This window comes from Carcharodon carcharias, chromosome 18 (assembly GCF_017639515.1).
Source record: "Carcharodon carcharias isolate sCarCar2 chromosome 18, sCarCar2.pri, whole genome shotgun sequence".
Classification (NCBI taxonomy): domain Eukaryota; kingdom Metazoa; phylum Chordata; class Chondrichthyes; order Lamniformes; family Lamnidae; genus Carcharodon; species Carcharodon carcharias.
Genome location: NC_054484.1, coordinates 49,028,371 through 49,052,637, shown reverse-complemented (window position 1 = coordinate 49,052,637; position 24,267 = coordinate 49,028,371). Strand labels below are relative to the sequence as shown.

General features: G+C 44.4%; 1 protein-coding gene across 11 annotated transcripts in view; it reads right to left on the bottom strand.

The window, feature by feature from the left end:
• The window catches only part of LOC121290385 (transcription regulator protein BACH1-like), a 117,916-nt gene that overhangs the window by 35,895 nt on the left and 57,754 nt on the right, over positions 1–24,267 (bottom strand). For all 11 annotated transcript variants that reach the window (XR_005945792.1, XM_041210795.1, XM_041210794.1 and 8 more), the window contains 2 exons: positions 17,425–18,906; positions 235–441 (listed from right to left, as the gene is read on the bottom strand). Coding sequence is in view for 10 of the 11 variants with exons in the window: in XM_041210795.1 (XP_041066729.1) it covers positions 235–441; positions 17,425–18,906 (1,689 nt within the window). In the remaining variant the exon portion in view is untranslated. The remainder of the gene's footprint in view (positions 1–234; positions 442–17,424; positions 18,907–24,267) is intronic.

The window sequence follows — 24,267 nt, the reverse complement described above, 5'->3', positions numbered from 1 at the left end:
TTAAAAAAAGTATATACAAACAGACATTTTCTATTACTCAAATTTTTGACGTTGGTGCAGATTTTAAAGCAAAAATACATGACAGGTTACTGGTGCAGGAAGACTACCATTTATGGGTAATTGCACACAGGATAATATCACACACGCAAAAAACGATGTTATTAAAAACAACAAAAATGGTTATTTTTCCATTTATAAAAAACACCTAAAGACCATCCTTTTTATTCAACCTACCAGCTTATGTATTTCACATTCCAGATTTTGAATGCAGTCAAGTTTCCGCTTTCGACAACGTTGCGCTGCAATTCTGTTTTTGCTGCGGCGTCGTACATCATGGATATAATCCAACTGTTCTGGATTCAGTTTATGCAGTTTCAGCATTGTTTGAAAGTCATTTCTAGACAACAGTGTAATTCTCTCAACAGGAAATGGTAGTTTTACCTAGAAGGAACCAAGTGCACAAATTACATTCACAAAAGTCAGGAGAATTACATGATAAATTTTAGGCGCATTAAGGAAAAATCCATGATTCTTCTATCCATTTATCAGCTGAAGGCATTTTCTATTATTTTTCTTCAATTAAACTAACTTGCTGAAATCAGACTTTCAGGGTTTTCATGAGCAATCAAAGGTTTACTGGGAACTAAACTTGAGCAAACCAGTCAACAATTTCTCCAGTTAAGTAGGCAACATTTGAAATTTATAGGAGATAGATGTTTTTCAAGTCATACACCACCAATAAATTGAAAAAATCCACATACCTCAAGTCTTCCTATTTGGGATATTTGGTCTGGCAAATATTTAAGATATAACAGATTTTAACCAAGTAGATTGGCAGGAAAAGGGGGTATGTGAGGAAAATGTGGGCATGGAATTCCTACTGGTGCCCTATTCACAAAATACACTGGTTTTTCAGAGGTGAAGTTAAGCTGAATTTTCTGTATAAACTTATTACCATAAATCAGATTGCAAAAATCTTTCATTTATCAGCTCAGATGTATGCATGTATGCAACTGGGCATTCTCCAGCTCCACAAGGAGAAATTGGATTGCCAGGAAATGGGCCATTTTTCAACTGACTGTATTAATGCTCTTGATCTTACTTTTTAATTGGCTTCAGTTAAGCACTGCTTTCCTCAATTAACTAATTACTTCAGTAGAGCAGTGCTTACCAGTATGATTTCAACTGACTACTAGGGCAGAATTTTCTACTGGTCAGCAGAACAGAAACAGGCATGGACCCTATCGCCGCCCGCAATCGAGTCCACCCTGCCATTTTACGTGGGGGGACCAATTAAGGCCTGCCCAGCATGAAACGCAGCTCCTAAGGACAACGGGAGTGGGCGGGCAGTAGCGGGACTGCTATGACCACCGGGTCCAATGGCAACCCGGCAGCCTGTTTAAGAGAGCTCCTGCAGCCTTGCAAAGGCTGTCAAACATGGCCAGCAGAAGGACTCCCCAGGGTGCTGCTGGTGAGCAGGTTAGGCAGGAGGGTAGGGCAGAGGGGCACCGTGCCCCTCATTTCTCAGGCGATTGCCCTGCTGCCCTCCTTGAGGAGGCAGCACGGCGGGGGGTCCACGTTCCCAGGGACAGGAGGAGGAGGCCCCACACATGACCAAAAGTGCCTGGGAGGACGTGGCAGAGACAGTGATCTCCCGCAACGTGGTGAGACGCACCTGGATCCAGTGCCACAAGTGTTTCAACGACCTCTTGCGCTTGGGAAAGGTGAATACCATGTTGGCCTTCGTCACTTAACCCATCAGGTAGGCTTTCCCCCTTGGCTAAAATAATGATAAAAACAAAAAAACTGCGGATGCTGGAAATCCAAAACAAAAACAGAATTACCTGGAAAAACTCAGCAGATCTGGCAGCATCAGCGGAGAAGAAGAGTTGACGTTTCTCAAGGATTTGAAACATTAACTCTTTTCTTCTCCGCCGATGCTGCCAGACCTGCTGAGTTTTTCCAGGTAATTCTGTTTTTGTTTCCCCCTTGGCTGCCCACCACCCCCCCAACTCTGAGTACAGTTACTGCATTGAATCATTGACGGCATGTGTCCTTCACTGGGTGGGCCAGCAGATATTGCCCATACCTAAGTCACCCTGAGAGGGTGGTGATAAGATACCACAGCGTGTGGTACAGTGACACCCACATTACTGTTTTGGGGGCAACCTGGAGGATCTGCACCTAGGCACAGTGCTGGAACTGCAAAACATATCAAGGTCAAGATCCTGACAAGCTGGGAGGGGAGCTTCCAGGTGGAGAGACACCGATCCATCTGCTGCCCTTCGTGTTCCACATGATTGCACCTCCTTGCTTTGCAAGGTTAGACAGCGTGGTGAAGCCCTGCAATGTTCCACTCTGGTTGGGGTGGGACGGCAGCGAAGAGATTCCAGGTACAAGTTGCACTAATCAATGCTCTTCTCTCCTTTCCAGGAGAAGAATGCTCATAATGCCGCTGAGCAGTTGAGGACTGGTAGAGAGCCGGCCCAGTTGACAATCATTACTAGGTTCAAGCAGGAGGCCCTCGATCTGGAGAGGCGCCATGAGCCCAGGTCCACCGGTGTTGGTGAGGCTGGGGTGCCACGGGCAGGTAAGTTTGCCCAGCACTGAGGTCACCATTAGTGTCCCAGCAGTCTCGGCAGTGCTGAATGTTCAGTGATTGAAGTTTGCAACATGGCTTGACCATTACTTATGGAAGGATGAGCGCATAATGATCCGGGGGACAGGGATGCACATTGACATTGTGTCCATGTTAAGTGATCCAACGTCCTTGTTCTTCCTTTCAGCATCAGCTGAGCAGGGCCAGGAGGAGGCAGCACAGGGGCCCCCTCTCACACCTGAGGGCCCTGAAGTCTCTGACCCACCAGCGTCAGACCATCCCTGCCAGGCAGGCACCAGCGCAGATACTAGCACCTCAGTGGGAATCAGATCATCGGCTAGTGTCCCGGAGCACAGCGGTGAGGGCACTTCACAGTCGCTGGAGGAGTTGGCGGAGACAGAGTGCCCATGGCGCCAGCAGTCAGAGGACTGCAGGGGACCAGGTGCATGCTCGGTCTGTGGCTGATGGTGAGCCTCTGGAGTCGTCCGTGAGGCAGCAAACACTGGAAGTCCAGCAGGGTGTGCGGGAAGATCTGGCGGAGATACATGAGGCTCTGCTTGGCTTGGTCTTTGTGGTGGAGGAGTCCACACGCTCTATCACTGATGCAATGAGCCTCATGGCCAAGCATCATGTTTCCTCCCTGGAACCAGTGGCGACTCTCATGGAGTGGCTCCTCCAGGAGACCAATCAGGGCTTCCTGGGGATGCGCTCTGACCAGCAAGCCCTCACATTGGCATTGACCTCTGCTGGTTAGTGCCAGTGTGGGAGATGGTCCGAGCACTGAGTTTCCAGCTTAGTGCCCATCCATCTACAGTGAGCAGAGAGATCTGAAGCAACCTCATGCTGGTGCAGTGGCTGCCCGTCATCTCTGCGGGCTCCTCTCAGGGTGCTCCGGATGAGGGCAGCAGCTCCTCCGCCCCTCTGCCAGAGAACATTACATCCAATGAGGCTGTGACAACTGGGGAGATGCCGGCTGTGGAACTGGCCGTTCCCTCCTAGGCGGGGCCAGCACAAGAGGACGGCCGCCAATGTCATCGAGGCCAACAGGACAGCACTGTGAGCAGGCTGTCTCAGATGCCAGTGCCAGCAATGGGGGGAGCACCTAAACGTAGCACCCAAAAGTATAAATTTAAGGAACCTTAGGCACACCACAAGTTTCTCACTGGTGCTTTTGTGCTGCCCCGCAATGAGGTCACGATTAGTTGTTGTGCTGTTTAACACCTTTGTCATTTTGTTTCCTTAAGTGAATTTTGTTATACCATTAAATTTAGACACGTGACCATGGCTAAGGGTGACTCTTTTCCTCTGCAGGTGGATGGTTACCCATGATGTTGAGTGAGTTGTATCACACCGAGCTTGACAAGGCCCTGAGTTAATGTTCCTATCCAGTCAGATTTAGCACTCAGGTATCGAGTATGCAGCCTGTTTTGTTGGAGGTCTATCTGTGGTGTTCTAGCTGAAGGTTTGTTGGATTAAAGCCTCCCAGGTGTCCCTGCCTCCCTAGAGCATGCCCAAGTCAGCGTTTACCTCCTCAGCATTTCCCTGTGTGTGCTCATCCTCGGACTCACTGCTGGACTCAGCGTGTGCAGCCGCAGCAACTGTGTCTACATCATCTTCATCCACAGTGTCGCCTCTTTCCAGCGTAAGATTGTGGAGAGCGCAGCATGCAACCACTATCAGCGACAAACGATCTGGGGAGTGGAGTGCGCCACCTGAACGGTCCAGGCATTGGAAGTGCACCTTGAGAAGACCAATGATTCTCTCCACCACAGCCCTTATGGAGGCGTGGCTCCTGTTGTACCGCTGCTCAGCTTCTGTTCTTGGATGGCAGAGAGACATCTTTTGAGAGGATAGCCCTTGTCATCCAGCAGTCATCCATCCAGCCGGGCTGGAGCACTGAAGAGCAACGGTACCTGGGAGTGTCTGAGGATGTCGGCGACGTAGGAGCTGCCTGGGTACCTTGCACAGGCTTGCAGAATCAGCATTCTGTGATCTCACACTATCTGCACGCTCATGGAGTGGAAGCCCTTCCTGTTGACGAAGGCACCGGGATCACCCACTGGTGCCTTGATGGCCACATGCGTGCAGTCTACTGTACCTTGGACACGGGGGAAGCCAGCAATCGCTGCAAAGCCTCTGGCTCACTCTGTCTGACTGGCCTGGTCTCAGTGGTAGTGGATGAATGTCAATGCACACCTGAGGAGAGCGTCTGTCACCTGCTTGACACAAGTGTGGACAGCTGACTGGGAGACACCGAAAAGATCACCCACCGAGTCCTGGAAAGAGCCAGAGGCATAGAAGTTGAGAGCAGCTGTGACCTTTAGAGCCACTGGTATGGGGTGCCCACCCACACAGTTAGCAGATATCTCAGGGCCTATCATCTGACGGATAGAGTTGACTGTGTTCCTTGAGAGATGGAGCCTCCTTTGGCACTACACCTCTGACATATTGAGGTAGCTGCTTCGCCGCCTGTATACCCTGGCAGCAGGGCAGTGGCATCTTCTGCAGCCCCTTCCGCCTTGGACTTCCTGTTGGCCCTGCACCTCTCCTCCCAACTGGAGGCTGAATGTGCACCCTGGCATCCTCCCACTTCTAGCCCTCCTTTCCTCCTCAGAGGTGGTGCCTCCAGTGGAGAGCATAACTCCCATCCCCAAGCTAAGCGAAGGCTTCCTGAAACCTGCAGGCCCCAAAAAGGATCTTCATTGTAGAGTGCTGACCTGAAGGTTGAGAGTCCTGTCCGAGGAGCTGTGGAGAGTTTTGCAGTGTTTCTGCTCACAAAGGTAAGTATCAGTAACTTTCAAAATTAAATATCTGACTAAGCACATTCGCGACCCCACTGACCCCTATCCCGTCCGCGGATGAGGTTTATACAAATGTGTCCTACTCGCCTGCTAGTTGCACCCGTGCAACGACCTGAAGATCGCATGGGACCCGAAAAATCGCCATCAACTGGTGCCTTAAGTGGCCCGTTAATTAATGGCAGGCGCGCATTGGAGATCATCGTGCGTGCGCCCGCCTACCGAAATATCGTGACGGCGCGCCATGACGTTGGGATGCTCGCCCGACATCACCTTGCGTCATTTTACATGTCGGCATGTGATGCCCACCCCTGCACGTCAATGGGAAAATTCTGCCCCTAGTCAGAGATCTTATGTATCAAAGGTAGATTAAGTGACTGAATTTAAACTGAATTTGAAGAAATTTAAAGTAACTGCAGCAAGAAAAATCACATTCAGTGGCTTCAATTGATTGCTGGCCACTGCAGGTCAGGTGACCAAAATTGGAATCACAATTGGGTGCCTGACTTCCTGGGTGCAATGTGATGACCAGTTGATGGAAACTTGCCGCTCTAGCCTAGGGCATGGCCAGCTGAGTGAAGGGCATGGCTTTGGGTTGATAGACTTCTGAAACAGCTTAAAAAGGTAGTCCAGCATGAATTTGTGTTATGAGCATAACTCACTCACGCCTAAAATTTTGCGATCTTTAGCAATATTTAATTCTTTGCTACCTAAATTCCACTATTATCTTAAGATAAAAGTAAAAAACTGCAGATGCTGGAAATCCAAAACAAAAATACCTGGAAAAACTCAGCAGGTTTGACAGCATCTGCGGAGAGGAATACAGTTAACGTTTTGAGTCCCTATGACTCTTCAACAGAACTAAGGAAAAATAGAAGAGGTAAAATATAAGCTGGTTTAAGGGGGATGGGACAGGTAGAGCTGGATAGAGGGCTAGTGATAGGTGGAGATTGCCAAAAGATATCATAGACAAAAGGACAAAGGGGTGTTGACGGTGGTGATATTAGCTAAGAAATATGTTAATGGTGATATTAAGGGTAGAAAGCAGGACGAGCAAGGTACAGATAGCCCTAGTGGGGGTGGGTTGGGGGGAAGGAATCGAAATAGGCCAAAAGATAGAGATAAAACAATGGATGGAAATACATTTAAAAATAACGGAACTAGGTGGGAAAAAGAAAAATATATATAAATTATTGGAAAAAGGGGGGGGGATCGGAAAAGGGGTGGGGATGGAGGAGAGAGTTCATGACCTAAAGTTGTTGAACTCAATATTCAATCTGGAAGGCTGTAAAGTGCCTAATCGGAAGATGAGATGCTGTTCTTCCAGTTTGCGTTAAGCTTCACTGGAACATTGCAGCAGACCAAGGACGGACATGTGGGCACGAGAGCAGGGTGGTGTGTTGAAATGGCAAGCGACAGGGAGGTCCGGGTCATGCTTGCGGACAGACCGAAGGTGTTCTGCAAAGCGGTCACTATTATCTGGCTGGGATTCATACAGAAACTCCAGGCCCCAGAACTTTTCACTTCCATTTTCTCAATCAATATAATTTCTTACGTCTAACTTTTTTTAAAAATTTCGTTCATGGGATGAGTGTGTCATTGGCAAAGTAAGTATTTATTGCCCATTCCTAGCTGCTCTTGAGCAGGTAGTGGTGAGCCAGCTTCTTGAACCAGTGAAGTCTATCTGGTGTAACTACACCCACAGTGCTGATAGGGAAGGAGATCCTGTATTTTGACCCAATGACAGTGAAGGAAAATTTGTAGGTGGTGGTATTCCCTCTGCTGCCCTTGTTCTTCCAGGTAGTGGAGGTTGCAAGTTTAGAAGGTACAACCAAAGGAGCCTTGGTGAGTTGCTGCAGTGCATCTTGCAGATGGTACACAGTGTGCCAGTCATGGGCGGAGTGAATGGGGTGCCAATGGCGATGGATGGGGGTGCCAATCAATTTCACCCTCAATGCATAATTTCTATTTCTGTAGCTTCCTTTATCTTAAAGCAATTGTATTTAAAATAATATTTTTTTAAAAAAGTCCATCTGCCCGTATATGCAAACCATCTAGCACGTGTACACCCTTGGTTTAGATCAGAACACATTACCCTTAGGAAAGCTATTCCCCTGACACTGCATTTTGGGGTAATTGAACATTCCTGAGAAAACACACTGGTTAAAAAGATAAGTTTACTATACAAATCTTTTATCTACATAAAACCATTCACCACTTCTCCCCACTTCAAATTTCATCCACATCCCTTCTTTCCAAAAGATACACTCAATGTCTCACCAATCATAAGTCTGCATATTAGTTTCCATAAAATATGGAAGGAATTAATATAGGAAGTGCTGAAAGGCTATTTTTTCAAATTTCTTCAATTGCTATTGATGGCATGATATAACACTTAATTTGTATTAGCCAGATTTATTCACCAGTGTTAAGAACAGCATTTCTAAACTTTTAGATCCACAAAATTCAAACTAGACAACCCAGGGAGTGCAAAAAAAAGACAACAAAGAATGGAGTTGTCTGGGTTGAAGGGCTAGAATACCAGGGCTTGGGATCATTTGTGATTCATGGAGTTGCAGCTTGGATACCAAAAGCTTTAGTTCAAACTTATTCAAAATGCAGGTGATCGTATGTCAGACTATAAAGGTGTTTAAGGAGTGAAGTAAAAGATATGTAATAGTGGGTCTCCCATGGAAGTGCTCGTGGTCAGTTGGAAGATACGCTGTTATATTCTATGCAACACATCAGGGCCAATGATTTATGGTGATAGAGTGTAGGCTGAAAATTTATTAAGAGTGCATGTGTTATTTCCATGTTTAAGCTATGTAGTTGCATCTGTATTTTTCCCAGATATTGTAAATCATTGATTAAATCTGTTTAGCCATGCACTGAATTTTATGGTTACCACTTTTTTATTCAGAAACTCCAAGGAACACAGGAAGATGGCTTTTTTTTTATTTATTCATTCACAGGATGTGAGCTTCACTGGTTGGGCCAGCATTTATTGCCCATCCTATGGCCCTTGAGAAGGTGATGGTGAGCTGCCCTCTTGAACCGCTGTAGTCCATGTGGTGTAGGTACACTCACAGTGCTGTTAGGAAAGAAGTTCCAGGATTTTGACCCAGTGACACCGAAGGAACGGCGATATATTTCCAAGTCAGGATGTCAGTGACGTGGAGGGGAACTTCCAGGCGATGGTGTTCCCATCTATCTGCTGCCCTTATCCTTCTAGATGGTAGTGGTCGTGGGTATGGAAGGTGCTGTCTAAGGAACCTTGGTGAATTCCTGCAGTGCACCTTATAGATGTTACACACTGCTGCTACTGTGTGGTGGTAGGGGGAGTGAAGGTTTGTGGATGTGGTGCCAATCAAACGGACTGCTTTGTCCTGGACAGTGTCCAGCTTCTTCAGTGTTGTAGGTGTTGCACTCATCCGGGCAAGTGGGGAATATTCCAACACATTCCTGACTTGTGCCTTGTAGATGGTAGACAGGCTTTGGGGAGTCAGGAGGCGAGTTACTCGTCACACGATTCCTAGCCTCTGACCTGCTCTTGTAACCACAGTATTTATATGGCTAGTCCAGTTCAGTTTCTGGTCAATGATAACCCTCAGGATGTTGATAGTGGGGGATTCAGTGATGGTAATGCCATTGAACATCAAGGGGCGATGGTTGGATTCTCTCTTGTTGGAGATGGTCATTGCCAGACACTTGTGTGGCACGAGTGTTACTTGCCATTTGTCAGCCCAAGCCTGGATATTGTCCGGGTCTTGCTGTATGTGGACATGGACTGCTTCAGTATTTGAGGAGTCGCGAATGGTGCTGAACGTTGTGCAATCAGCAGTGAACATCCCCACTTCTGAGCTTATGATGGATGGAAGGTCATGGATGAAGCAGCTGAAGATGGCTTGGCTGAGGTCACTACCCTGAGGAACTCCTGCAGTAATGTCCTGGAGCTGAGGTGACTGACCTCCAACAACCACAACCATCTTCCTTTATGCTAGGTATGAATCCAACCAACGGCGCGTTTTCCCCCCGATTCCCATGGACTCCAGTTTTGCTAGGGCTCCTTGATGCCACACCCGGTCAAATACTGCCTTGATGTCAAGGGCAGTCACTCTCACCTCACCCCGGGAGTTCAGCTCTTTGGTCCATGTTTGAACCAAGGCTGTAAAGAGGTCAGGAGCTGAGTGGCCCTGGCAGGACCCAAACTGAGCATCCACGAGCAGGTTATTCCTAAGCAAGTGTCGCTTGATAATCCCCTTCCATTACTTTGCTGATGCTTGAGAGTAGACTGATGGGGCGGTAATTGCCCAGAATGGATTTGTCCTTTTTGTGTGCAGGACATATCTGGGCAATTTTCCACATAGCCAGGTAGATGCCAGCGTTGTAGCTGTACTGGAACAGCTTGGCTAGGGGCACAGCAAGTTCTGGAGCACAAGTCTTCAGTACTATTGCCGGAATGTTGTCAGGGCCCATAGCCGTTGCAGTATCCAATGCCTTCAGCTGTTTCATGATATCACGTGGAGTGAATCAAATTGGCTGAAGACTGGCATCTGTGATGCTGGGGACCTCTGGAGGAGGCCGAAATGGATCATCCACTCAGCACTTCTCGCTGAAGATTGTTGTGAAAGCTTCAGCCTTATCTTTTGCATTGATGTGCTGAGCTCCTTCATCAATGGGGATGGGGATATTTGCAGAGCCTCCTCCTCCAGTGAGTTGTTTAATTGTTCACCACCATTCATGACTGGATGTGGCAGGACTGCAGAGCTTAGATCTGATCCGTTGGTTGTGGGATTGCTTAGCTCTGTCTATCACTTGCTGCTTATGCTGTTTGGCATGCAAGTAGTCCAGTTTTATAGCTCCACCAGGTTGACACCTCATTTTTAAGTATACCTGGGACTGCTCCTGGCATGCCCTCCTGCACTCTTCCAGGGTTGATCCCCTGGCTTGATGGTAATGGTAGAGTGGGGGATATGCCGGACCATGAGGTTACAGATTGTGTACAATTCTGCTGCTGCTGATGATCCACAGCACCACATGCCCAGTCTTGGGTTGCTAGATCTGTTCAAAATCTATCCCATCTAGCACGGTGGTAGTGCCACACAACACAATGGAGGGTTTCCTCAATGTGAAGGTGGGACTTCGTCTCCACAATGACTGTGCAGTGATCATTCCTACCGATACTGTCATGAACAGATACATCTGGGGCAGGCAGGTTGGTGAGGATGAGGTCAAGTATGTTTTTCCCTTGTTGGTTCCCTCACCACCTGCCACAGACCCAGTCTAGCAGCTGTATCATTTAGGACTCGGCCAGCTTGGTCAGTAGTAGTGCTACCGAGCCAATCTTGGCGATAGACATTGAAGTCCCCCACCCAGGGAACATGCTGCACCCTTGCCACCCTCAGTGCTTCCTCCAAGTGATGTTCAACATGAAGGAGCACTGAGGGACGACAGTACGTGGTAATCAGCAGGAGAGTTCCTTGCCCATGTTTGACCTAATACCATGAGACTTCATGGGGTCCAGTGTTGATGTTGAGAACTCCCAGGGCAACTCCCTCCCAACTGTACAACTACCGGGGATGGTGATGGTGGAGTCTGGGGCATTATTTGTATGGTATGATTCCGTGAGGATGACTACGTCACGCTGTTCCTTGACTAGTCTGTGAGACAGCTCTCCCAATTTTGGCACTAGCCCACTAGGGGACTTTGCAGGGTCAGCAATTGCTGTTGTTGTTTCCAGTGCCTAGGTTGATGCTGGGTGGTCTGCCTGGTTTCATTTCTTTTGTTGCAACTGAATGGCTTGCTAGGCCATTTGCTGTGGGTCTGGAGTCACATGTAAGCCAGACCAGGTAAGGACGACAGTTTTCTTTCCCTAAAGGACATTGGTGAGCCAGATGGGTTCGACAATGGTTTCATGGCCATCACTGGACTTATAATTATTAAATTCAAATTACACATCACACAGTGCAGAAGAGGCCCTTCGGCCCATCGAGTCTGCACCGACACATGAGAAACACCTGACCTACCTACCTAATCCCATTTACCAGTACTTGGCCCATAGCCTTGAATGTTATGACGTGCCAAGTGCTCATCCAGGTACTTTTTAAAGGATGTGAGACAATCAGCCTCCACCACCCTCCCAGGCAGTGCATTCCACCCTCTAGGTACAAAATTTTTTCCTTACATCCCCCTAAACCTCGAACTTATGTCCCCTTGTGACTGACCCTTCAACTAAGGGGAACAGCTGCTCCCTATCCACGTCCCTCATAATCTTGTACACCTCGATCAGGTCGCCCCTGAGTCTTCTCTGCTCCAACAAAAACAACCCAAGTCTACCCAACCTCTCTTCATAACTTAAATGTTTCATCCCAGGCAACATCCTGGTGAATCTCCTCTGCACCCCCTCCAATGTAATCACATCCTTCCTATAATGTGGTGATCAGAACTGCACACAGTACTCCAGCTGTGGCCTCACCAAGTTTCTATACAACTCTTTAAAAGTTTCCCAATCTTCCAGCCTGCCACTGACCTTTGCAATTTGGTATGCCTTAGTTTTTGCCTTTAAGTTATCTTTAACTTTCTTGCTTAGCCATGGATGCTTTTACCCCCTCTTACCATCTTTCTTCCTCTTTAGAATATATTTTACTTAGGAGGAATTTAATATCTCCTTAAACATCTGCCACTGTTCAACAACCATCCTACTTTGTCATCTTCCTGCCCAGTCCACTCGGGCCAAATCTGCCCTCATGCCTATGTAGTTACCTTTGTTTAACTCCAGAACACTAGTGTGGGACTCAAGTTGCTCGCTCTCAAACTGAACTTGAAATTCTAGCATGCTATGATCACCCTTCCCTAAAGGATCCTTTACTATGAGATTAATTAATCTCATTATACAAAACCAAATGCAGAATAGCCTGCTCCCTGATTGTTTCTTGGAGCAATATGTTGTGGAACCAATCTCTAATACACTCTATGGACTCTCCCTCGAGGCTACTCTTGCCAATTTGATTAGTCCAGTCTATATGCATATTAAAATCACCCATGATTATTGCCGTGCCTTTCTTACATGCTCCCAGTATTTCTTGGTTTATACTGTGCCCTACTGCTAAGCTACTGTTTGAGGACCTATAGATTGCTCCCACCAGGGACTTCTTTCCCTTGCTGTTTCTTATTTCTACCCAGACTGACTCTACGTCTTGCTCTCCAGTGCCTATATCATTCCTCACTATAGCAATATTACCAGAACAGTCATAAAAACACAAAACTGAAAGAATGCTTTATGTCTATGTAAATTTCTTATTACTTTTTTAATTCAAAGTGAAAGTGTGCTGTTTTTCCATTAATATGGTCACCATTTTTACATCTGCTGTTAGAGCATGGTTATACATAATTCATGCAAATTGACAAAACCTGAACATGCATAAATTGGAAATACACAAATTCATGGGGTGTAGAAATTAGATTTTTGTTTGACTCATATACATGATTGAATTACATGAAATTCAGTAGTAGCTGTGGTCATTCTTGGTGTTAGAGAGAAGTTGAAGCAAATTACTTTTTACAGCACCAAATAAGTAATGTTCCTTAGATTCTTCATAAACAAATTTTTCTTGCTAAGTTATGCTTGTACCTTTACTCCATTCTTTAATTTTTTTTTGTCTTGTGGTTCCCAGTAGTTTTTAATTTTTGGCAAATATTTTTAAAAAGGCTTCTTCAGGTTAAAACAAAAGTTTGCTGATTCCTGTGCTGGCATGCATATCTTGCCTCACTCTCTTACATTCCTTTGCACACCTTTATAGTTTAACTCCCATAACCCCTGCATTTTGTGAAACAGATGCCTCAAGCACTGGAATGGCCACGTCGAAGTGTCAGGATGTTGGGCATGGGTGTACTGGGAGAGTTATCAGAGGCTGGCAATAGTAAGAGACCGATCTCAGCGCAATGGGTAGTATGTAGTGGGGCTTGAAGCTATGGATTAAGTATTAGGGCATTTTCGAAACTACTAGATCCAAGTGTGGGACTGCTGGAGTAGGGACATGGAGGGATTCTGTAAAAATATAACAAGAATACTGGCGTGAAAAGTTTGTATGGATTGGGGAGAACTATTTTGAGTCTGGAGCACTGGAGGTGCAGAGTGTTCGATTATTAGCGGAAAGGCCTAGCAGTATTTGAAAATGTAAGTTGCATGCCTTTATGAACTGTCCCATGCAGCACCATCAGGAACATAGAAGCAAGCCATTCAGCCCCTTGAACCTGCTCCACCATTCAACTAGATCATGCTTTTCATCTACTTTAACAACATTTTCCCCATGCTATCCCCAAATCCCTTGATGTCTTTACTATCTAAAAAGCTAACCGAACTTTGTCTTGAATATACTCAATGACTGAGTTTCCGCAGCCCTCTCGGGTAGAGAATTCCAAAGATTCACCATCCTCCGAGTGAAGAAGTTCCTCCTCAGCTCAGTCCTAAATGGCTTGCCCATTATAAATGAGAAAACACAGCTGTGTTTGCATGGTTCTTATTTATTTAATAGATAATTAATCGTTCAGGCCGTTGGTTAATATCAAGAATGATGCAAAGTATAGTCGGCAGGACAATTCTGCTAAACTGGAAATCAAATCTATTTATTGAAAGTATAAAGTAAGCTTATATTGTACTGCTGACAAAATATATTGCCAACATTTTGAACTTTAAACAATAAAAAACATGGATCTAGGTTCTAATTTGGCTATCAACTCCATCTTTGTTAAAGTTCCTATTTCCGCATCCATGGCCATGACCTGAGAACCTACCACATTCTTTAAAGTTCTTACTGCATTTAAAGTTCTTGTTGAGCAAACCAACAGAAACATTAAAGCTTCACAAATTTCTGTCGCCTTTAAGGCATATGAACCAAGGATTGTTTATACTCTGATCAAAGAGCAGAACATTACAGACGCTAGAAATCTGAAATATAAACAGAAAATGCTGGAAATAATCAGGTCAGGCAGCATCTGTAGAAAGAAACATTGTTAACATTTCAGGCCAAAGATCTTTCATCAGAACTGGGAAAAGTCAGATCTAATTGGTTTTGAGCAACAGGTGGGTGGGGCAAGGACAAAAGGCCAGTGATAGGGCAGAAGACAAGACAGATTGAATGACAGAAGAGTTAGTCGTACAGGGCCAAAGGGAACGGTGATGAGACCAGAAAAGAAACAAAGATGTGCCAAGATGTGCTTTCGTCCAAAAGCAAAAATAAGAGGAAAAACGAAATATGCAAAGAGAAGGAAACAAAAAGGTGGTGGGGTGGGCAGAGATTGTGGTCTGAAATTGTTAAACTCAATGTTGAGTCCAGAAGGCTGTAAAGTATCTAATCAAAAGATGAGGTGCCATTCCTTAAGCTGACGTCGAGCTTCACTGGAACAGTGCGACAGGCCAGGGACAGAGATGTCAGGGTTAAAGCAAGGTGGAGAATTAAAATGAAGTGCCATCGGAAGCTGAGGGTCATACTTGTGGACTGAACAGAGGTGTTCCCTAAAGTGGTCACCCAATCTGTATTTGGTTTTCCCTATGTAGATGAGACGGCATTGTGAGCAGCGTGTTTAGTAGACTAAATTGAATTAGGTACATGTTAATAGCTAGCTCACCCTGAAGGAGTGTTTGGGGCTTAGGACAATTTGGAAAGATGAGGTAAAAGAGCAGGTATTACATCTCCTGATCAGTTGAATATGGAGGCTGGTGGGGTGGAAGGTCAGGACAAGGGGGAACCCTATTGTGGCTCTGGGAGGGAGGGGAAGGGGTGAGCGCAGAAGTGCAGGAAATGTGGCAGACTCAGCTGCGGGCTCCACTAACCACAATTGGAGGGGGATCCTTGGTTGGGGATGACATCTCATCTAAGAAACACTGGTATGGAAGGTTGAGTCATCAAAATAGATGTTATAGAGGCAGAGGAATTGGGATAGTGGAACAGATTCCTTACAGGGTGTAGGGTGTGTTGAAGTGTAGTTAAGGTAGCTATGGGAGTCATTGACCTCAAAATGAATGTATGAGAGTTGATGACCTTTTGCCAGAAATGGAGACAGAGAAGTTAAGGAAGGAAAGGGAAGAGTCAAGGATGGACAATGTGACAGTGAGAGTAGGATGGAGATTGGAAGCAAAGTTGAAGAAGTTGCCGAATTCAGGGCAACAGCAGGACACAGCACAAACACAGTCATCACTGTGCTATTGTTTTACTGAAACGAAGATCATTGCTCCTGAAGCATACCTGTTCACTCCAAAAATATTCTCTATTATACAAAGCCTTCCAGTTTGCATTACAAACCCTGCCATTCATTTTCTCCCTAAATTAAACAAAGAAACTTATCGCCATTATTGAAGATCCAATTCAACAAAAAATTGGATCATTTTACCTTTAGCCTGCACAAAAAGGGTCACAATTCCAGCTTAAACACTTGACCTCCTCTTGTGACATTAACTTTCACATCTACAATCAAAAGTTTACATCCTTGCAGTAATTTATCCACTCTGATAACCATTGCCCTTGACAGATAATCACCGTTAACCTTCTCTGAACAGCTAAAAAACTGATTTCTACATCACAATCTGCGGCTACCTTTCTCATATCATGGCTTTCTTCCTCATTCCCTTTATATGCATTGACTTTTTATTAATTTTGTCCATATTCTCCTTGGCTATACTTTCATGCTATCCAGTGCTTGAAACTGGTCAAATATTAGCCATGTATCGTCAGTAGCTGCTTACAATTACTGATCTTCCTGGGCACATTAAACCTATCAACTCTCTAACATTGCTCCTCCATTACAACCTTAAATAGAAGATGTTGCTTGAAACAGAAGGCCTGTTCAATAGAGACTGGAAAATAAAAACACCAGGCAGGTAGGCAAGACATCCCAAGGTCATTATGCTGCTAATAATCCAATGGTATCTGGGCTTTACTGCCTCTTCTATAATCATGGAATAAAACTGCACAAAAGGAAGCTAGTCAGCCATCATACCTGTGCCAGTTCTTTGGAAGATCTATCCAATTAGACCCCCTTTTCTGGCCTTTCCACATTGTCCTACAAGTATTTCCCCTTCAAGTATTTATCCCATTCCCTTTTGAAAGTTACTATTGAATCTGCTAACAGCACCCTCTCAGACTATGTATTCAAACACAATTTGCTATGCATTTTTCTTCATTTTACCTCTGGTCTTGTTGACAATTATCTAAAATCAGTATCTTCTTGTTGCCCATCATTATGCCATTGGAAAGAGTTTATTATTTACTCTAACAGGATCCTTCATGATTTTGAACAGCTCTCACCAAATCTCCTTTGATCTTCTGTTTCAAGGAGAACAATTCCACCTTCTCCAACTAACTGAAGGTTAACATCACTCCATTCTAGTAATTTCCCCACACAATAAGGCTTCAACATCCTTCCTAAGGTGTGATGCCGAGTATCATCCACAGTGATCCCGCTGTAAAAAAAAGCATAAAGCAGGTACAAGCGAGGGAGAGCACGCGCATGAGCGAGCAAGGGAGCCAAAGGAGAGAGGTGACAAGAGAGAGCAGAGAAGAGATGGATAGTAAAGGGTAAATGGATTATTGGCATTTAACAAAGGGACAAGTCACTTAACCAGTGACTGCTCCAAAATTATACAAACTTTCTACTGACAGAGCATAAACGTAGAAAGTGAAACAGTAAATATCAACTCAGTATTTTTTTTCTCCTTTTGAGTTGATAATTCTAATCAATTTGTAGTACTTTTGAACTAAAAGGCTTCAACTATGCACCCTTACAATGCAGAGGAGAGACTTGCATCCCATCATTTTATACTGAACTTTAATTAAAGATTCAGATGAAAGGACAGCTTGCTAATCCAGTAAAATGCATTTTTAAAAGCATCTTACATTCCATTATAAACTAAGGTTTGCGCGCTTTATTATTTCACCATGACATCTCAAATTTAAAATATATTTTATGTTTTCTAATGATATAACAATGCATTGAGTTAAGTGCATGATAACTGTATTCCAATTTTCTTACCTCACATTCTTGTTCTCGGGCAGAACATGACTCACTGTCATCCTCTGATTCGGACCCAAATTCATCTCCTGAGTTTGTAGTACATGTGTCATATTTGTCTTGTTGCTGTCCCTGGTCGCTTTCAAGCTCCTCTATACCTGAGCTGCTGGAACACACCGAATTTCCAGTATCATATGCAAATGGGCACTTCAAAGAGCTATAAGTAGACTCAGGTAAGTTTGATGATGAAGAGGTATAGTGCAGTAGGAAAGAACTTTGTGAGCTTCCTTCAAGAGTTTGGCAAGACTCGGTAGAAAACTGTGGGCATTGAGAAATTCTGTCCAAATTGAACTGCCCTGGGCAACTTTTCTCTTTAATGAACGATTCAGCCTCACAGCTAGACGGTGCACCACAAAGCTCACTCCAGAATCCTTTTGCTAAATGTTCTGCCACTTCTCTTTCCACAATGCTTCGTCCACTGGAGACTGCAATCGGATTCTCTTGCCTCTTAGAGTAACCTGAGCTAAAAATAACTGATTTCCTCTCAGAGTCTCCACCTGCTCTTTCTGATGCATTTGGCTGATCACATCCCCGACTAACTTCGATTTTTGTTTCTTCAATATTTGCAGGAGGAGCACTGTTCGTTTGGAGATTTTCATACTGCAACATTAAAGGGATAAATGGCTCTGCCTGAGAACAAGGCAAGTCATAATGCTCTCCAGTGCAGCTAAGTTGAATACCTGAGATATTTTGTGATGATGGCCCTTGTGTTTCTTCAATTGTAGAATCTTGTGCTAATGGACACCTTGCATTCATTTGCTTCTTCATTTCAATGTTCCCTTCATCACAGACTCCACCCTCCCCCTCCATAGATGTGCTATCACTATCTTTTTCAATAAAGTTTGCACGTTCATCCTCTGACTCGAGGGGGAACGTCAGGCTTTGACAAGATTCAATTTGCTGTTTGGAAAGTATTTGTTCTAATGAAGAATTTGGCAATGACAAAGTATTACCCCATGACGTCAGTCGTTCCTTCCCACAGGCTAACTGAAACTTTCTGTATTTGGGGCAAAGAGATGAACTTGCCCATCCACTCTGTTTCAAACAGGAATACTTGACTTCAGAGGCTTCACTTTGAACTTTTGGACAAATTTTCCCAACTTCAATGCATTTACGTAATTTGGGACAAGGACTCTTCGGGTTTTCAGATTCAAGGAATTCTTCCACATCGTCATCGGCTTCTGAATTTTCATTGTCACCAACAGGAATTTTTAGATTTGTTTTCTGACAACTAGATGTACAACATGCCTTTCTTGGAAATCCTGCATGATCTCTGCCCTTCCCAAAGAGTCTGGCTTGAAGAAAGCTGAAACAACTTTTTTCTATATTATGGATTCCAAGAAATTCTACACTTCTACAGACATCCAACACATTTTCTTTGTTCAAAAGAAGTTTGGCAGTGTATGCAAACTGAAGAAGTGGTGCAAAACCTTTAACTGTAACCTGATAAAACAAAAGAAAACCATTTAAGAAATCTGGACTTTAGCACACAGAAAATCCAGTTTAATAAAGCAAAAGACAGGGCTACTTCATCAGTTTTTGTGTATTGACCAAGTGCATTAAACATACTGTACTATATCTCTGACAGTTCTTTATTATAAACTGATCTTGCACCAAGTCAAGTGCACTTATGAATCTAGTTTTAATTACATGAAACAAAAGTCTAGCTGTGACCAAATATTCAACTGATAAAAGATTTATGGGTCAAAACTGATTGGAACACAAAATAAAAAGCAAATCATTTCACAACAAGAGATGTGTTTTAGAAAATATTTCAAAAAGGAGACTTAAATGCTATGAAAGCATTCACAGGTCTTCGATGGTCATAAATCAAAATGGCACTCTTTCCCTTTTGACTTCAAACAAAACAAAAGGACTGAATAGCATTTTTTCATCAACAAAGCAAGCATAGTTTCAAATAGGGTTCAGCACAGATTTTTTTCCCCTCACTCTCAAAGTAGCAAGTCTGCTCTCATAGATAAGCCCTCACTCCCTAGGAGCTGAAAGACGATTTTATGTACAAAAGTAATATGGCAAAGTCCACTGGGGTGAACAATGAACCTTTTTATTGTTACCAAACAGTACAGAGGAACTGCAGTACATATCATGTCAATTCATGGACGGATCACACCAGCCACCTTTGAGAACAAGGTGAACTATGGTATAGGTTCCTTCACAAAGAGTTGTTCAAAGGCACAAACAGTAAAAGTACATCAGTCCGAAGTTGCAATTTGGAACCTGTTCCTGAAACTCACCTCACTGGTTTGTTCTTTAAAAACGAGCTATAAAATAGTTCTCAGAAGGAATCCGCAGTCTTATTCCATACCATATACTCTATCAAGTGCATGGCCATAATTACTTTCTATCCCTATACCTCACAGAAAACAAATATAGTAACAGTAGGCAATCCCAATCCTGTAACTTTTTTTCCCCAAAAACATACAGTTCAAGTTCTTTCCATACAGCATCTGGCACTCTGAGGCACCTCAATACAATTGCAATTACATGATATTTACAATATACATTCCAGGACAGAGATGCCAACTGACAGGGTTTTAGACAGTTTCCAGGCCCCCATTGTGCTATGGTAGGTGGACCTTAAGAGTGTCCTTTCCCCATGGAACCTTTGCAGTAACTGTCCCAAGCTTCAGTACATGCTTCAGCACATAGTCCAGGATCTTGTAATGTGCCAGTCTGCAACACTCTTTTGTTGAAAACTCTTTGTAGAAGACAACCAACAAGTTTCGGGCAGCCAAAGAGTGCATTTCACTGAGTTAAAGGCCCTCCTGCAGCATATGATGTTTGTCTTAGAGCATGTCCTGTCAACAGCCCAAAGCGCAGAGTCTTACATCATGGAGCTGCTCAGGATGAACCTCGACGAAAGCCACTTTTTCCAGACCTTCTATGCAAAGGTACATTCCAGAAGCAAATGGGCGAATATCTTTTCCCAACTGCAGCTGCCTCAATGGCAGCATGCAGAGCAGGCAATACTCCTGGCATGCACAAAGGGCCTTTCTCACCATCAGCCTTGCTACATCTTGGTGCTTGTTTGTAAATTCTGTCAACGGGGCATTCTATCTGCTCAGAAAACCATGCAACAGGATCCACCATCTTTTCCCGCAAGTCCTCAACAATGTTGTGTGTGGACCATTGCCTGATGGACTTGTGATCAAAGGTGTTTTTCTGCATAAACTTCTCTAAAAGGGACAGGTGGTATGGCACATTTATGACCAAGATTTGAGTTTAAAATCACAGCAGCTTCCTTTGAGTAACGCTCTGCTGGCCAACCTTAGATATATTTGTGGTACAGTGTTGCTAGTTACATCTATAGTTGATGTAACATCTTGAGATGGAATTTCCAATGGTGGTGTAATTGGGAAGTTACGTCCAAAATCCTGCCCATTCTGAAATGTCAATTTAAACCTAAATTTCCTGCCAATCTGATTAGCAGTAAGTGGGTGCAAAGATTAACAGACAGACATAAGAAAAGAAAATTTGGACAGTGTGATTATGTGGGTAACAATTACTCTCTCATTTTCGGAATCTTTTTAACTGGGTAATTGTTTTACTGATTGCACTGATCTCTGGGAAAGAATAGACAATATACAGGAAATTCCACCCATTTCTGTTAGAGATACCAGCATTGCTCAATACTGAACTACATAATCCAAAGGTCTGATAATAGTATCCTGTTATAATCTGAACACTTATTTTCTTGCCTTTTGTACGTTTCATTAATTTCTTCAAGGAAGATAAAGCAAACGCTTAAGATGTGTCCGGATACCATATATTTTATTTTATAGTAAGTGAACATCCAGAGCAACAGTTGTGGTCAGATTCATTTAGTTCAAAGTGCAACTTGTCTTTGCTTAATACAAAATAATTAACAAACTAGGCTTCCAAGTCAGAGGCCATCTTGTTTCACTTAAAGTACCCTCTTAAGTACTTTCCTTACAGCCTTTTCTGGATCTGACTATCCTTGTATTTTTAAAACCCTGACAGTGTCTCCCTTCTTTTTTTAAATCTCCTCACAACCAAGGGCCAAAAACTTTCCAACATAATAGCAGTGAAGCTTTTATTAGCTGCTGATTTTCCAATGGGATATTAAACAGAAGCTTCATCTGCTCACTCAGGTGGACCTAAATGCTGCCATGGCATAAATGGAAGACCAGGGGAGTACAATTCTTGTCTTATCCCACATTTATCCCTTAACCAACATCTGAAACAGATGATCGAGTCATCTACGTCTGTGGTTTCAAACAGAAGTTTGCAACACAGGGTCAGGCCACAAGTGGGTGCCATGGTCAAACACAAGTGAGTGAGTTGCAACCAGAGGCTGCTGTGTCACCCTCATACTTCTATTTTCCTCTGCTCCTCAAATGTTCTCTCCAGGATCCTGTTCTTCTAGTGCTTTCTCCAAGTTCTCCTTCCCTGGGCTCCTGCCAAGATGGACTCTGCAGTAAGAAGTAGGTACACCCTTTCACTGTTATCTGTAAGTAAATACCTGTTTTCCTAAAAGCATTATTAAAGCATTCTTCACACATAGCAATGCATATTATGGCTATTATATAAAATTATAATTTAGATACGAGTCCGTAATTACTAACCCATTTGAAAGGGGATCCTACAAAATGTTTGACTGCTACCAATCTATATCATTGCTGTTTGCCTGCAAATTGCCTATTGATTGTCCAGCAGCAAGGGTCCTCAATCAGATTTATACATGATGGGCCAAAGGCAGCCTCCTGGGTCATAAATTATTGATGTTTCTATGAACAAAAGGTGGTGCTCAATATCAGTGACAAAAACAGAATTACCTGGAAAAACTCAGCAGGTCTGGCAGCATCGGCAGAGAAGAAAACAGTTGACGTTTCGAGTCCTCATGACCCTTCAACAGAACTAGGTGAATCCAAGGAAGGGGTGAAATATAAGCTGGTTTAAGGTGTTTGGGGAGGTGGGGGGGGCGGGTTTAGAAGTGGAGGGGGGTGGTGTGGTTGTAGGGACAAGCAAGCAGTGATAGTAGCAGATCATCAAAAGATGTTACAGACAAAAGAACACATAGGTGTTGAAGTTGGTGATATTATCTAAATGAATGTGCTAATTAAGAATGGATGGTAGGGCACTCAAGGTATAGCTCTAGTGGGGGTGGGGGGAGCATAAAAGATTTAAAAATATTTAAAATTAATGGAAATAGGTGGGAAAAGAAAAATCTATATAAATTATTGGAAAAAACAAAAGGAAGGGGGAAGAAACAGAAAGAGGGTGCGGATGGAGGAGGGAGTTCAAGACCTAAAGTTGTTGAATTCAATACTCAGTCCAGAAGGCTGTAAAGTGCCTAGTCGGAAGATGAGGTGTTGTTCCTCCAGTTTGCGTTGGGCTTCACTGGAACAATGCAGCAAGCCAAGGACAGACATGTGGGCAAGAGAGCAGGATGGAGTGTTAAAATGGCAAGCGACAGAGAGGTCTCAATCTCTGGTGATAGACTGTCCACCAATATCCATTACAAGCCTACCGACTCCCACAGCTACCTCGACTACAGCTCCTCACACCCCACTTCCTGTAAGGACTCCATTCCATTCTCTCAGTTCCTTCGTCTCCGTCACATCTGTTCCGATGATGCTACCTTCAAAAATAGTTCCTCTGACATGTCCTCCTTCTTCCTTAACCGAGGTTTTCCACCCATGGTTGTTGACAGGGCCGTCAACCGTGTCCGGCCCATCTCCTGCGCATCCGCCCTCACGCCTTCTCCTCCCTCCCAGAAACATGATAGGGTCCCCCTTGTCCTCACTTATCACCCCACCAGCCTCCGCATTCAAAGGATCATCCTCCGCCATTTCCGCCAACTCCAGCATGATGCCACCACCAAACACATCTTCCCTTCACCCCCCATCGGCATTCCGTAGGGATCGTTCCCTCCGGGACACCCTGGTGCACTCCTCCATCACCCCCTACTCCTCAACCCCCACCTATGGCACCTCCCAATGCCCACGCAAAAGATGTAACACCTGCCCCTTCACTTCCTCTCTCCTCACCGTCCAAGGGCCCAAACACTCCTTTCAAGTGAAGCAGCATTTCACTTGCATTTCCCCCAACTTAGTCTACTGCATTCGTTGCTCCCAATGCGGTCTCCTCTACATTGGAGAGACCAAACGTAAACTGGGCGACCGCTTTGCAGAACACCTGCGGTCTGTCCGCAAGAATGACCCAAACCTCCCTGTTGCTTGCCATTTTAACACTCCACACTGCTCTCTTGCCCACATGTCTGTCCTTAGCTTGCTGCATTGTTCCAGTGAAGCCCAACGCAAACTGGAGGAACAGCACCTCATCTTCCGACAAGGCAATTTACAGCCTTCCGGACTGAATATTGAATTCAACAACTTTAGGTCTTGAACTCCCTCCTCCATCCCCACCCCCTTTCCGTTTCTTCCCCCTTCCTTTTGTTTTTTCCAATAATTTATATAGATTTCTTTTCCCACCTATTTCCATTATTTTTAAATAGTGTATGCTCCCCTCACCCCCACTACAGCTATACCTTGAGTGCCCTACCATCCATTCTTAATTAGCACATTCGTTTAGATAATATCACCAACTTCAACACCTGTGTTCTTTTGTTCTTTTGTCTGTGACATCTTTTGATGATCTGCTTCTATCACTGCTTGTTTGTCCCTACAATCACACCACCCCCCTCCACTTCTCTCCCCCCCCACCAAACCCTGCCCCCCACCAAACCCTGCCCCCCCCCTCCCCCAAACCTAAACCAGCTTATATTTCACCCCTTCCTTGGATTCAGATAGTTCTGTTGAA